We start from the raw sequence: 14,758 nt of genomic DNA, 5'->3' as shown, positions 1-14,758 counted from the left end.
TTCCCAGGCCACAGCAGAGAGCTGGATCACAAGTGGAGCAGCCGGGTCTCAAACCGGTGCCCATACAGGATGCTGGCACTGCAGGCGGTGGCTTTACGTGCTACGCCACAGCGCCGGCCCCAAGCCGGGCATCTTTTGGGGGACACTATTCTGCCGACCACAGTCCCCAGGCCTGAGGTTGCAGGAAGGGCACTGTTGGGGCTGGGGCTTCACCCCATTTCTTCCCCTGTGGTACACAGCGGACCCCACTGGAAAGCCCAGCCCGGAGGCTGCCACCACGAAGCCAGGCTTGGCCGCTGTCCCCTGCTGCGGGGCGGGAAGCCCAGACTGTGGCTGTCTTGTTTGCGTTGGGTGGGCCCTCGCTGCCTGCCTAATTGCAGGGACGCTGCCGTCCAGGAGGCCGAGTCGCGTCTCTGCCCCGCCCTCTGAGCTCTGGATTATCTGGGGCTCCTGACCTCGTTTCTCTGTCCAGGGTCACGGATGGGCGGGGGTGGGGGCGGGGACGGGGGTGGGGCGGGGAGCTGCTCTGCTCCCTGTGAGCGGCCAGTGGCGTCCTGCTGCACACTTCCTGCCTGCGGCCGGCCGTGGGCTCACCGCCTTTGTCGCACTTGGTCCCCTGGGAGTGGGTGGGGGGCTCCCTAGGAGCCTGGGTGAGCAGCTTTTCTCTAAGCAGCCTGGGGACCAGGCTGGGGGAGGGGCGGTGTCACCAGGAGTTTCTAGCATCTTCTCTGGAGGCCCCATTGTCTCCTCTCTTGCTTCACTTTTTTTTTTAAACTCTATAAAAAGAGAGCAGGGTGAAGACATGAGACAGCCGTGTGCCCCCAGCCCACCTTGACTGCATTGTCAACGGGAAGCACTTGAGCGTCAGATCTTTTCTTTTTAAGAAATCCAGCTTGACAGGTAGCACTGGGGCGGGCCTGGAATCCCTCGCTGTGCTGAGTGGGTGTTAGTTCCCCGCCCCGCAGGGTCACAACGCCTGTCCTTGGGGAGTTTGGTTGGAGCTGTAGCCCTGTTGGTGCTGGTGGCTGGGTCCTTCATTTGTATCTGGCAGAGTTTAGCTGCTGCCCTGGGGAGGCCACCTCGGTGGTTTCCAATTTTTGGCTAACGCAGCCAGGGCTGCCAGATGCGCTCTGGGTCGTGACTCCCTGGGCACCTGTGCCGGCGACTGGGGTGGGCACAGGGCCAGGCTGCTCGGACACCTGCTGTGCTCTCAGCAGCCACCTGCTGCCCCGTGCCCCGTGTGCTCTGAGCTCGCACAGCGGGGCCGCCTTTGCTTGGTGCCAGTCTGAGCTGCATCTCATGCGTTCTCGTGGGGTTCCTGGTTACACTGGGGTCTTGCCTGTGTCTTGGCCACGTGAGTCTCCTCTTTTGTAGCCTTGCCTTTCTCATGTATTTCCTGAAGGGATTTGTGGGATTCTGCGAGTGTTTGCTTCCTCTGTCCGTTCTGGGATGAGACCTGCGCGGAGCTCCTCCCACGTGGTGGCTTGCTGCTAACTTCGCTCCTGCGCTCAGGCCTGACCGTCTTGCTGTTCATAGCTGGTTCTCCCCTCCCCTCGCCTCGCCTCCCCTCCCCTCCCCTCCTCTCGCCTCCCTTCCCCTCTCTTTCCCCTCCCTTCCCCCCCCTCTTCTTTCGAGATGTATTTATTTATTTGAAATGCAGAGTTACAGAGAGAGAGGGCTTCCATCCACCGGCCCCCTCCCCAAATGACCGCAGTGACTGGAGCCTGGCCAACCTGGAGCCAGGAGCTTCTTCAGAGTCTCCCACTGCAAGGACTTGGGCCTCTTCCCCTGCTCTCCCAGGCCACAGCAGAGAGCTGGATCAGAAGTGGAGCAGCCAGGACTAGAACCAGCGCCCATATGGGATGCCGGCACTGCCAGCCTTACCTGCTACGCCACAGTGCTGGCCCCATTATTCTTGTTTCTTGATTAAGAAATCAGTCCCTATTTAAAAGCTCAAAAATGTGAAAAAATTTTAATTATTTATTTGAAAGGTGGGAGGTGTGGAGAAAAGGATACAGAGATGGAGAGAGAATGGGATCTTCTGTCTGCTGGTTCAGCCCGAAATGTCCATGACAGCCAGGCTGGGCCAGACTGAGCTGAGAACTGGACCTCCGTATGGGTCTCGCACGTGGAGGGCAGGGACCCCAGCACTTGAGAATCACTGCTGCCTCCCAGGGTGCACCTGGCAGGAAGCCGGAACGAGGACTTGAACTCTGCACTCTGGGGAGGGATGCAGCTGTCCCAGGAGGCGTTCTAACCACTGCACAGACATCCACCCCGAGAGTGTATTAACTCTTTGTTTTTTAGTAACAGCTTTATCTCTTTAAAAGATTTCATTTATTTGAAAGGCAGAGCGACGAGGTGGATGTGGGAGATCGTCCATCTCCTGGTTCATTCCTCAAATGACCACTCAGGCCAGGCCAGGCCAGGCCAGGCCAGGAGCCAGCAGCTCCTCCCAGGTCTCCATGTGGGTGGGGCTTGTGTGGCCCAGTGGTTCAATGTCTTCACAGAGCTGCATAACCACACGGCTAACTGATCCTGAGACGTCCCCGCCCCGGGAGGGGCCCTGGGTCGCCGGGCAGTCACTCTCCCGTCCGCCCTCCTCCACTGGCTGTCTCCCTGGATTCCACAGAGACGGCGCTGTGCAGCGTGGGGTGCCGGGTGCCTGCTTCCTTCCCGTGAGCTTGCAGGTCTCGGGTTCATCCGTGCTCAGGAAATCCCCAGTGCCGAAGTCCGAAGTTTCCCCTTGTTTCTTTTTGTCGGGTTGATTGGCGTGTGACGGCGTGTGTTGGTGGGGTCGGGCGCCGCTTCAGCGCGTGCGGACACTGCTGGGTCATGCAGTCAGGGTGGCCAGCACAGCACGCCTGCCACCTCGCACGGTCGTCTCTGTGATGAAGACGTTGCCAGCCAGTTGCCGCAGTGCCATGCGCAGAACACGCTGTCTTCCCCCCAGCACAGGGGCCGCCGCCTGCGGGGCTTCTTGGGCTCCAGTGTGTCCCTAGGGTGGCTCCGGGTTCTTCTGCATCAAGTGCAGCCCACACGGAGTGCGTCCCCTGGGAGCCGGCACCTGGCTGGCGAGGCTTTACTCTGGTTCTCCTCACATCTGTGGAATCCCGTCCAGACCTTGCTCTGCCACCGGAGGGAGCCGCCCGGGGCCCCGTCTTCCTCGCACTCTTAGCCCAGGATTCCCACAGGGCAGCTGCCCGCAGGTGAGACCTCTGCCAGGCACAGCTCTCGGCCTCCCGTCCACCTGCCTGCGTGTACTGGGAAGGACCCGGCCACACCTACACCTCCCACCTACTCCACCTGCCACGTGGGCCTTGGCATACCAGTCCCCCCGCCCCTCCCCACTGCACCCCCATTCTTGCTGTCTCTCCTGGATGGTGGCCTGGGAGGCAGGATTGTGGGGGTGTCCCTGTGACTCCCCTGCTCCCTCGTGCAGCACCTGGTGCCGGCACAGACTTGCTTGGCAACGGGTATGAGAACGTCCTCCCTCCCCTGGGACCCAGCAGAGCTCTGCCCTTGGTCTCCTGCATCCCAGGCTCAGTGAGTGTTCACTCCCCTCCCTCCACCCTCAGCCCTGCGCAGGGCCTCGGGGTCCCAGTAGCCTCTGTCCTGTTTGCCGCAGGTCTAGCCCTGGTAATTCAAGGTCAGGGCCAGGTGGGCAGTGGTCCCTTGGGGGCAGAGGCTGAGCGTGGCAGGGTCTGAGCAGTCGCCCCGTGCACTGCCCAGCTCTGGGGCTCCCTGTGACCGTCCATGTTGGAGTCACGTGGATGGTGTTCAGGACCCTCCCCTAGGGAGTGTGGTTCTGTGGTCTTGGGGGAGGAGGGGATCAGATCTGGAAAGCTCCCCAGGGGGTCAGGTGGGCATTTTGTGCGGCCCAGAGCCTCATGGCCTCCCCTCAACCAGCAGCCCTGCAGGCCAGTCCCCAGCAGGATTTCCCAGGCTCTGTGGGGGAGGCCGGGGTGGGCGGAGAACGTGAGGGGTGTGCAGCCGCCTGTGCCGGGTGCCACTGATGCCGGCACCTTGCACCAGTGCCTGCTCACGCACAGGGTGCTGTCCACTTGCGGAAACCCCAGCCCAGAGCAGGCATTTGAAACAGACATGTGGTTTATTCCTCCCTCCCTCCTTCAGTTATATACTTTTTCAAGAACAGATTTCATTTTATTTATTTGGAAGGTGGAGTTATGGGGAGAGAGAGAGAGTCTTCCATCCACTGATTCATTCCGCAAAGGATCAGGGCTGGGACAGGTTGAAGCCAGGAGCCAGGAGCTTCTTCCCGATCTCCCACGTGGGTGCTCCCTTCGCTGCTTTCTCAGGCACATTAGCAGGGAGCTGGATCAGAGGTGGAGCAGCCGGGACTGGAACCAGCGCTTGTGTGGGATGCCGGCGTCACAGGCGGCAGCTTACCGTGCTGCACCACACGTGTAACCTGGTGCGTCAGGCGTCCCCAGCAGTCCGGGGGGATGAGCTTGAGCTTGTGGTTTGAGAACACTGGCGGGGCCCTGGCAGACCGGAGCTACCGGTGCTGATGGAGTGCAGTCAAAGTTTCGCCTTCCATGTGCTGTCTCGCTCCAGGCCTCGGTGCCTGCCGGGAACCCTGGTGCCTTTTCCTGGAATCCCACGCGGGTGCTCCTGTGGCCCTTGCCCCCGGGATGGGCAGGGTGCCGACGTGTGAGTCCCGAGCCCTGAGCCAAGCGGCCGGCGGCTGTGTGGGGAGAGGCCTGGCCTCCTGGGGAGGGCGAGTGGCCCTCAGAGGAGCGCTCCCTGTCATTCACGCCGCGTTCCTTTCCCTCCTCACCCCACAGGTGCTGGGAAGGGTGGCCTTTGCCAGGTCCATGCTCATGGCCAGGGCTGTGGGGAGGGGCTCCGGGCCTCCTGGGTCTGTGTCCACGCTTGCACCTGGCCTGCAAGGCAGGACTGTGGGTGTTCGGGGAGGGGAGGGGCTGGGTCAGCCTGTGTGGCTCATGGGGTCAGCCTGGAAGGCACAGACCGCAAGTCTTGCCCAGTTCCCCTCTTTCCCCGCCTGAAGCGTGGGCTCTGTCAGGTGCGCTTGGATGGGGAGACCCTGGGTGACAGCCTGTGAGTCCCCTTGTGTGAAGAGGTGCCGGACCCTGCCCTGGGTCCCCGTGTGTGGCGCAGAGAGCCCGGGGCTTGGGGACACACGCACGCTTTCCCGCTTCCGCCCTGCTTCCATGGGCAGCTGCCACACTCCTCTGAAGCCCCATCTTCCTCAGGGCACTGGTCGTGGCTCGGAGTGCCCAGCCCTGCTGGCCGGGTGAGCGCATTCTGAGGGCCGGGGCTGGAGGGCAGCTGCCAGGCGGGGTAGAGCGAGCCCTAGCGCCGTGCAGATTTGGGTTCAAATCCCATCCTTGCAGCATTTTTGCTGTGTGACCCCAGGCTTGCTGCTCCGCCTCTCTGAGGCTCAGGCTCCGCGTCAGCAGAACAGGGCTGGCAGGGGCAGCGTGTGCATCGGCTTGTGCCAGGGTTCCGGGGGACGGGGCGTGCTTGCTGCCTCCTGGCACGCTGCAGGTCCTCAGTGCAGTACGTGTGCGGGTGACGGCAGAAGGGTGGTGTGGGGGTGACGGCAGAAGGGTGGTGTGGGGGTGACGGCAGAAGGGTGGTGTGGGGTGACAAGGGAGAAGGGTGGTGTGGGGGTGACGGCAGAAGGGTGGTTGTGGGGGTGACGGCAGAAGGGTGGTGTGGGGCTGACGGCAGAAGGGTGGTGCTTCTCTCTGTGCCCAGCATGGCCACGTGAGCCCATTCCAGAGGCCAGGGCATGGGACATCCTCGCTGGCCGGTGCTCCCTGCACTTCCGGCTGTGGGCCGTGGCGCCTGGGACAAGGTGTCCAGTCCCTAGCCTGCTCGCTCAGTGCCGCCACCGCTGAGACGTCCTCGCAGGAACCTGATAGGCCCCTCTCAGCCCCCTCACCTCATCACGTTTCACATTCAGCCTGTACCTCCTGGAGTTGTTGTGCCTGCCGGCAGGCAGCCAAAACTGGCACAGCCCTGCTGCTGATGCACACGGTCCCAGCACAGGTGCCCGTGACGGGCCGTGGTCTCTCCTCTGTACCTGTGCTCTGGCTGTGTGCTTAGCTCAGACCTGCCTTCCATCCTCCCACCCTACTATCTGCCCACCAACTGCGCAGGGCGGCCAGGAACACTAAGCCCAGGGTGAGGGACACTGAGCCGGGAAAGCAGGGAGGGCTGCCTGGGAGTGGAGGCCAGCAGGTGCTGCCCCATCACTCCCAGGCCTGTGGCTGTGGCTTTACCTCCCGGAGCCTTATTCCTTCATCTGTAACTTGGTGGTCCCTGCGCCTGCATCACCCTGGATTTAGGTCTGGAGGGGGGTCACCAGCCCTGCCCCTCTGTGTGGGGATAGTGGTGCCTGCTACAGCGGGTTGAGGGGCGGGGGTTACCTGGGAGGACAGCGGTTGACCCGTGCTGGGGAGGTGCAGGCGGAGACGGTGGCTCCCTGGTGACAGAGCTGTGAAGTCCCAAGTGTGCTCTGCAAGGCTGCACACCTGCTTCGTGCCAGGTACGTGTGGGCGCTCCACCTGCCCGTCCAGGCGAGTCCTGGGCGGGAGGAGGGAGAGGAGCAAGTGTGAGCCTCAGGGGAGGGGTCGCTCTCGGGCGCCTGTGAGCCCCCCCCCCCCCCGCCTCTTGCCCGAGGCCCCTGGGAGGAGCCCCCACCCTGGGCCACAACGACCCCTCCTGACAAAGCCAGAGAAGGGAATTGACTCGGGCAGGCGGCCCCGTGGGGACCTCGGCTGACTGTGGAGCCCTCAGATGCTGGCTGATGCCCCTCGTCCCGGAGGAGGCCCGAGCACCTGCCACAGAGCCGGGGTGGGGGGATCCCCAGGCCAAGCAGGAAGTGATGGGGCCTTGCTGAGGGAGAGCGGCTGGGAGGGAGGCAGGTGGAGTCAGGCCCGGTGTCCCCGGGTGCTGATGCGTGCCTCTGTATGTCTCTGCGTGTCGTCGTGTATGTCTGCGTGTCTCTGCGTGTCCCCGTGTGTCACTGTCTGCCCCCGTGGAGATGGTGAAGGTCACAGAGGGTGCGCAGAGCAGCTCCCTGACCGTGCTTCTAAACTCCACCCTGTCACCCACCAGGCCTGCAGCCCCGCCCCGGAGCACTGCCCGCCCGCTGTCCAGGAGGCAGCTCTGGGGCGTTGCCGCTGGCCCCCGACGCCCCTTCATTGGCCTCCTCTCTTCCCTGCCTGCCTGACCTCTCCACGCGCATCTGGCCTCCTGGAATCATCTCCCAAACCGTCTCGTGAACTTGGTTCCTCGTCTTGGGGCTGCTCCAAGGCACCCAGCCCAGGCCGCCAGACCCTGGGGGCCGGGTCATGTGCACAGGGGGACGCTCCTGGGAGCTGCTGCGGGGGAGGGGGAGGGCTTGAGAGCCGAGGAGGCCACCGGGAAGGGGCCAGCCCAGGGGTCCCCAGTTCTTAACAGTGTGGAGGGGGTGTGGGACGTCATTTTGCCAGGGTGGTGAGCAGGCCAGGAAGAGGGTGTGGCCTGGCTGCTCCTCTGGGCTTCCCAGAAGGCAGGGGGGCCTGGCAGTCAGCGGCAGGAGCAGCAAAGGGGCCGTCCACCGGCTCGGCCGTCGGGAGCGCGCCTCTCTGAGGACACGGCCCGGCCAGCCCAGCCTGGGGTCCCTTTGTGTTGTTCCTGCCCACAGGCAGCCACGCCGGGGATGATGTCTTGCTCCCTCGGGACTGCAGTCCTCATTACGGGAAACCCTAGGATTAATTTAATTACATGCTCGCTGCACAGCGCTCCGGCGCCCAGGCGCCCAGCGGGGCCCGGAGCGCTGGGGCTGCCGGGAAGGGGGCTCTTTCTGGGGAGCCAGGCCCGTGCTGGGCTCTGCCTGTGCCCATGACCCGCGGGGACCGGATGGCGTGGACTGCAGTGCTGGGGGGCGGGGCACGAGCCGGAGGTGCCATCACTTCATCCACTGTCTGTCTTTATGGAAAAGAGGTTCGCTGGCGCACCCTGTGTTCCCCCCACAGCGTTCAGGAGAGACCCTGCCGGGGTCTCACTCGCGGCTGTGGCTGCCTGGACACCGGCTATGGCCGCCTGGACACCGGCAGGCAGCGTTCTTCGTAATTCACACTGTTTGGCGTAGATTCCGCTGGAATGACTGGGTGGTCTAAAACATTTTGAAGACCGTTGCATTGTTCTCCAATTAAAAAGGAGACAAAGCCCAGCAAGCGCAGTGCTCTGACCCGTGTAGCCCAGGGGGAGGGGCTGGGGGACCCGAACAGACGGCTGTAAGTGGGGCAGCTCCTGGTCTGGGGCCGTGGCCGTGGCCTCTGGTCTGGCCCTATAGGGAGGGCCGCCTAGGTGCTGGCTGCGGGCGGGTGGAGCGTTGTTGGGTGGCTTGTGGGCTGGCCCCAGCTGTTCTTTTCTCCTGGGGCTGGCTCTGTCCCCCTTGCTGCCGTCCTGGGAGGTGGTGGTCGACCTGCTGAGGCAGGAGCAGGTGCAGCTGCGGGTGGGGTGCTAAGGCTGAAGGGCAAGTCGCCCACGTGGGTCCCAGGCCCGGAAGGGGCCTGCCGGGAGCTGTTTGCTAACCCCACTGAAAACAGCAGAGCAGATGGCCCTGCGGCCCGCCTGCCTTGCGCATGGTTCCGTGGCTGCACAGGGCATCGTGCCAGTCGGGGCAGTCTCTGGCCACCGGTCACGATACAGGGCTGGATCCTCCTCTTGGCTCAGGATCTGCTGGGGCGGGACTGTGGGGATCCGGGAGGGGTGGGGGCCGTCTGAGTCCCTGCAGCTCCTATGCAGGGCTTGGTGCCAGAGCAGCTGGAGACTCTGGGTCCCAGGGCTGACCTGCGGGACAGCCCAGTTGGGGGCAGAGGGGCTGTAGGTCCCCTCCACGTTGGGGGGGCACCCTGTTCCTGTGGCTTCCTCATCTGGGGTGTGGGGGCGTTGGCTGCACGTCCCTGCAGGGGCTCAACGAGGTGCTGATGCAGGGGGAGCCAGGTGCCACATCGGGGAGGGAGACCACCTGGGGTCCTCCTCGAGCTGGGGGCCCTTGGGCTGTACCTGGTCCCCTGCTGTCTACAGGGGCTCCAGGGCCACCCTGTAAGCAAGAAGGCTGGACATAAAGCCGGGGCCCAGGCTGCACCCCGTTTCCCACCAGCTCACTCGTGCACACAGGTTTGGGTGTGGTGGGCACGGGAGCTGCGTGGCTGATGAGGAAACAGGCCAGGGAAGAAGGGCCTGGGGCACGGACTGCGGAGGGGTGTGAGAGCCAGTTGTGCCGCTGCGGCCCCTGGGACTGGCCTGCGTACCTGGCCAGGCGCAGTGCACAGGGCTGAGAGGAGCGGTTCCTGCCTGCGTCGGTCCCGTGTCCCTGGCTCCCCAGACGTGCTGGGCACAGCCACTGCAGCTCTTGGAAGCTTGTTTGCTTCTCTGTCATCTGGAGCTCCCGGGGCTGGGTGTGAGGCTTGAGCCACGGGCTGGGCTCCCCACGCTGCCGCCCCGTGGAAGGTGCAGGGTGGGAAGACGGCCAAGAGCCAGCCTTGCCGGGGAGCCGCCCTCCCAGCCTCTCTGGAAGGCTCCACATTCCTGAGGGGTGACTAGCAAGACTGCAGGAGGAGGGCAGAGCCTGGCTTGTGCAATTCCCAGGGGTGAGACACCCTAATTCCTGCCCAGGGCTGGGCCAGGCACTCCTAGGAGAGTGGGTGGGGCTTCTTGGGGGCTTTTGGGGGAGCTTGGGGAACACAGTGACCCATAGCCGCCAGGCAGGGGCCCAAGGGAAATAGGCGCCTCTGTGGGCTGTGGGCAAGCCCCTGTGTGGGGCCCGGGCCAGGCTGTTTCTGTCCTGCAGGGCACCGGTGGCCCCACGTCTGCTCTTCTCTTGAGCCTGTGGCTTAGAGGGACAGGGCATGGCAGCCACAAAGCACATGAGCAGAGCTCACCTGGGGTCCTGCTGGCCGCCGGCTGGGTGTGTCCGGCACCTCATTATTCCCATGCTGGCTGTGGAGTTCCTGGCTTGTCCCCAGCAACACCCACACCCCTTCTGCCCACCCAGTTGGAAGCCCAGGGGCTCTTGGGGGATTTGACCCCCAGTTTTGGATGAAGGATCTGACATCCAGTGCCTTGTGTGACCCAGGAAGAGCCAGTGTGCTGTGTGGGGACAGCGACAGGTGGCAGGGGTCTGGCTGTGTGACCTCTGGTGAGAGATGGAATGGCCTGTTCCTGCCAGCAGGGGGCGCCAGGGGCCAGAAGGCCTTGGGACAGGCCCTGCTGCCCATCCTCCTTCCTCTTCCCAACCTGCCAGCCCCTCTGCCCACTGTGGCCCCGGCCTCTGCCCAGGGGGGCTCCTTTGTCCCAGCCTGGCCTGCCGTGGAGGGGCTGCTTCATGGCCCTGCTCTGCTGGCTGAGCAGGTCCCAGATCCTGGGGGTGGGGGGGCGGGAGCAGGCTGGGGGTGCAGCTGGGGTTGTGCCTGCTTTCCTGACGTGAAAGATGAGGGAGGTCATGGTGGCCTCCACCTCCAACTGGTGGCCTGCCTGTCTGTCTGGCCTCCCTTGGTCCTCACTGAGAAACGGGGACCCTCGGCTGGGAAGTGCCCCCGTGGCTCGGGCCAGCACCTGGCTCCTGCTTGCGTTGGTCTGAGAGTCACGCCTGTGGCATCTGCTGCTCCTTGTCCGTTGTCTGCAGGAGCTCCGGGTCGTGACCGGCTCTCCTGGGTGTCAGGTGTGATGGAGCAGAGGTGACCTGGCAGGCTCAGGAGCCTCAGTTTCCCCCACTGGACCGTGGGCTGCCCCGGCTGTGTCTGTCAGAGCTCTTTGGGGGCCTGACACCTCTGGGGAGCCCAGGACAGGTGGGAAGAAGCTGTGGCCACCTTCCTGCCGGTCCAGGAATCAGACTGGTGGCCCACAGCGAGGGGACGGGTGGGGGCTGGGCTCAGGTTCTGCCACGGAGACGAGTCGAGCCTGCACCGGCTAACGCATCCTCCCCTTCCTCTGTCCTTGCAGATCCGTCGTCCACCTACGTCAGGCAGCTGGAGTCCAAGGTGAAGTTGCTGGAGGGTGACAAGTTCCCGGCACAGGTACACTGGCTGTGGCGGCGGCCGCTACCCCTGGGCTCCCCTTCCAGGGCCCCCTCCATCCCAGCGGCACGTGGTCCCCACAACTGCCCCCCACCCGCACCCCCACCCGAGTCACCTCCTGGAGAGCCAGGGCTCCCAGCCTCGTGCCCTCTGTCCCAGCCCTCCCTCGCCCACTGCCTGACTGGTGGGCAGAGAGCGGTGGAGGGAAGGACGGCTTCACCCTGTGGCAGATGGGGGCTCGGGGAGAGAGGCGGGGGAGAAGGCGTGTCTCAGGACAGTGGATAGCACCGCCCCCTGGGGAGCACGGGTGACTGCCCAGGCCGGGGCCAGCCCTGCTGGGGAGGGGAGGCGTGGTCAGCCCTGGTTGCTGGAGGCTGGCCCGGGCTTAATCTCAGCCGCCTCTTCCTGCCTCTTGCCCAGGACACCTGAAGGGGTTCTCTGGGAACCCAGGGATGGCTGGCCCCATCGTTAGGAGGCAGCCGGCCACGCTTGGTGCAGCTGCTCCACTTGGGAAGCCCGGGTACCTTCAGACCCCAGCCCCAACCCTGCGTGCTCGCAGCTCGCCCCCCTCACCCCTACCACGTGGGCCATGTGGACGTTGTCCAGAGCCTGGCGGGAATCAGCAGGTCATCCTCCCTGTCCTGCACCCCCCCCAACTAGAGTACATGGTCAGGCATTTAACTACAAGGCTGGATTCTGTCTTGTTACATGTTCCGTGTCGTGTGTCACATGTTACACATTCCATGTTACTTGTCACGTGCTATGTGTTGGTTTCAGGGGCTGCATGGCAGAACGGCTTTGGAGGTGCTGGAGAGAGCGCAGAGGGCTGGGGGTGGGCTGGGGGTGGGGCGCCCTGTTCCATGTGGGCCTGGCCTGGGCGGAGCCTGGTTGCTAAGGAGGCAGCACTGAGAGGAGACAGGCCCAGTCTCATAGGACCCCTCCCTCCCTCCCTGGGGAACCCCCAGCCTCATAGGACCCCTCCCTGGGGAACCCCCAGCCTCATAGGACCCCTCCCTGGGGAACCCTCAGCCTCATAGGACCCCTCCCTCCCTGGGGAACCCCCAGCCTCATAGGACCCCTCCCTCCCTCCGTGGGGAACCCCTCCCTCCCTCTGTGGGGAACCCCCAGCCTCATAGGAGCCCTCCCTCCCTGGGGTACCCCCAACCTCATAGGACCCCTCCCTCCCTCCCTGGGGTACCCCAGCCTCGTAGGAGCCCTCCCTCCCTCCCTGGAGAATGCCCAGTCTCATAGGACCCCTCCCTCCCTCCCTGGGGTACCCCCAACCTCATAGGAGCCCTCCCTCTCTCCCTGGGGTATCCCAGCCTCATAAGGAGGCCTTCCAAGCATGGCAGCATTGGTCCACTTGCCCCAGAGGTGGAGGGGGGCGGGAGCTGAGCCCTGAGCCCTGAGCTCAGGGAGGGGTCAGCTGGTTGGGCAGGGAGTGGTTCTGCCTGGGGCTCTGTCCCTCCCTGGTGGGCTCCCTGGAAGCAGCGGCGATAGGTTCTGTCCACACTGTCCCCCGGACCTGTGCCCGTGCCCTGGGCCAGGCTTCCTCGGGGCAGACTTTGGATCCCAGGTCCATCTAAGGGACCCGCTGACCCTGGCTGTACCCAGGCTTGCTGGCTGCGGTGGTCAGCCGGGCTTTGAGGCCACGAACCTGCTCTTCTCCAGCTTGCTGCTGGGGACTCGGAGCGGAGCCGGCGCAGGAAGTCCCGGGTGTGTTGTGTCTCCGTGGGACTTTGCTTTCTCCCCCTGCGAAGCCTGGCTCCAGCTTCTTGCTGGGACCCACCATGGCAGCCCCTCTGTGTTGTGGGGGATGGGGGCCGGACACCCAGGTCCCGTCCCACAGCATGGGGGTCTTGCCCAGGTCTCCCAGCAGGTGGTCAGGGAGCACCCTGAGAAGGGGGCAGCCGGGGGGTGCATGCCTGCCTGCCCTGTGCCCAGGCTGCAGTGGAAGGGCTGGCTCTGGACCTCACAGCAAAGCCCCGGGAGCCTCAGGGGTCAGCACAGCCACAGGGGTCTCCAGAATCCGGGGGGGCTCCTGCCGGCCGTGCCACCCGCAGCTGCCTGCCCTAGCCTGGAGGGCACAGCGTTCCCAGCAGGCAGGAGAGACACGGAGAGATGGGCCCCCTGCCGCTCAGCTCCTTCTTGGGCTCCCGGGTCAGGCATCACCCTGCGGTCTCCCTGGCCATCCCAGGTACCCCCGCGCCTGCTCAGAGCTCTCTGGGTCCCTGGGCTGCCCTCCTTTGCGGATGGGGTGTCGTGACCAACCCTGTGGGTGCCAGCCCTCATCCCTGCTGGCCTCTGGGCTCCTGGCGCACGGGGTGGCAGGGTCTGAATGGCCACATAGGTGTCTCCAGAGCTCAGCACCCGGTCTCCTAGGCCGAGAGGGGAGGGAAGCCGATCCTTACTGCTTCAGCAGGTAGTGAGGGGACCGTCTTTGGAGGTAATCAAGTGATGGCTGACGTGAGCATTTGGAAATCTTGGAGAGATGGCATTCATGAGAGGGGTGCGGGGTGCTGCCCTCAGCCTCTTGGGCTGTGGCCTGGGGGCTTCCCTGTTACCCTGACTCTCAGATCTCAGCCATGAAACCCCAGCTCCATTCACAAATGGCAGGAGGAGCAGGCAAGGGGCGGGGCCTTGGGGTGTGGGTGGGAGAGCCTCCCTGGTTCCCGCCTCCCACCCCTGCCCCCATGGCCTCTATTTAGCTCCAAAATAGCTTTCATTAAAAACGCACCCAGGCCGGCGCTGCGGCTCACTAGGCTAATCCTCTGCCTAGCGGCGCCGGCACACTGAGTTCTAGTCCCGGTTGGGGCGCCGGATTCTGTCCCGGTTGCCCCTCTTCCAGGCCAGCTCTCTGCTGTGGCCAGGGAGTGCAGTGGAGGATGGCCCAGGTGCTTGGGCCCTGCACCCCATGGGAGACCAGGAAAAGTACCTGGCTCCTGGCTCCTGCCATCGGATCAGCGCGGTGCGCCGGCCGCAGCGCGCCGGCCACGGCGGCCATTGGAGGGTGAACCAACGGCAAAGGAAGACCTTTCTCTCTGTCTCTCTCTCTCACTGTCCACTCTGCCTGTCAAAAACAACAACAACAACAACAACAACAACAACAACAAAAAAAACGCACCCAAGTGTTCGCAGGCTGAATTGCTGTATCGCAGGTCGTGTTTGTTGTCTCATGGCGGCCCTAGCATTTCATTAACGCAGCTGCTTCCTCCGGGGGTTCAGCCCGGCACTCTGCGTGTTATCCCCCTCCGATCCCCTCGCCCTGCCTGCTGGGGGCTGGGGGCGGCTGTGACTGGCCGTGGGGCCTCCCCTGCTGGGCGGATAACTGGAGCCCACGAGCCCCTGGGATGTTCTGTGTGTCTGTCTGGCGGGAGGCCGTGGTCCAGGCCGGTGAAGGGACCCAGCCCCCTCGCCTCTACTCCCACCCCTTCCCACCGGGCCCTCAGGGTGACCCCGGCTCTGTGCCAGCTGCAGATGGGGTACTGAGGGCGGGGTGGACGAGATTCCCTGGCACGGACTCCGTGTTAGTTTGCCAGGGCTCCTGTGTCGGAGATCCACAGTCCGGGGACCCTGAACAGCTGGAGCGTCCTCCCTTGGTCCTGGAGGCCCTGAGTTCAAGGTGAAGGTGTCAGCAAGCTCTTCCCATCCGAGGCTCTGCCCCTGGCCTGCAGATGCCGCCGTCTGTGGGTGTCCTC

At 64.3% G+C, this 14,758-nt stretch overlaps 1 protein-coding gene across 2 annotated transcripts in view; it reads left to right on the top strand.

Moving 5' to 3' along the window:
- CCDC85C (coiled-coil domain containing 85C) overlaps positions 1-14,758 on the top strand; it is a 65,034-nt gene that overhangs the window by 40,327 nt on the left and 9,949 nt on the right. For both annotated transcript variants that reach the window (XM_051835216.3, XM_051835217.3), the window contains exon 2: positions 10,987-11,060. In XM_051835216.3, the coding sequence (XP_051691176.3) occupies positions 10,987-11,060 (74 nt within the window). The remainder of the gene's footprint in view (positions 1-10,986; positions 11,061-14,758) is intronic.

Source organism: Oryctolagus cuniculus, chromosome 20 (genome assembly GCF_051225735.1).
Source record: "Oryctolagus cuniculus isolate XC-2025 breed Fujian yellow rabbit chromosome 20, ASM5122573v1, whole genome shotgun sequence".
NCBI classification, from domain to species: domain Eukaryota; kingdom Metazoa; phylum Chordata; class Mammalia; order Lagomorpha; family Leporidae; genus Oryctolagus; species Oryctolagus cuniculus.
This window is presented reverse-complemented; position numbering and strand designations above follow the sequence as displayed.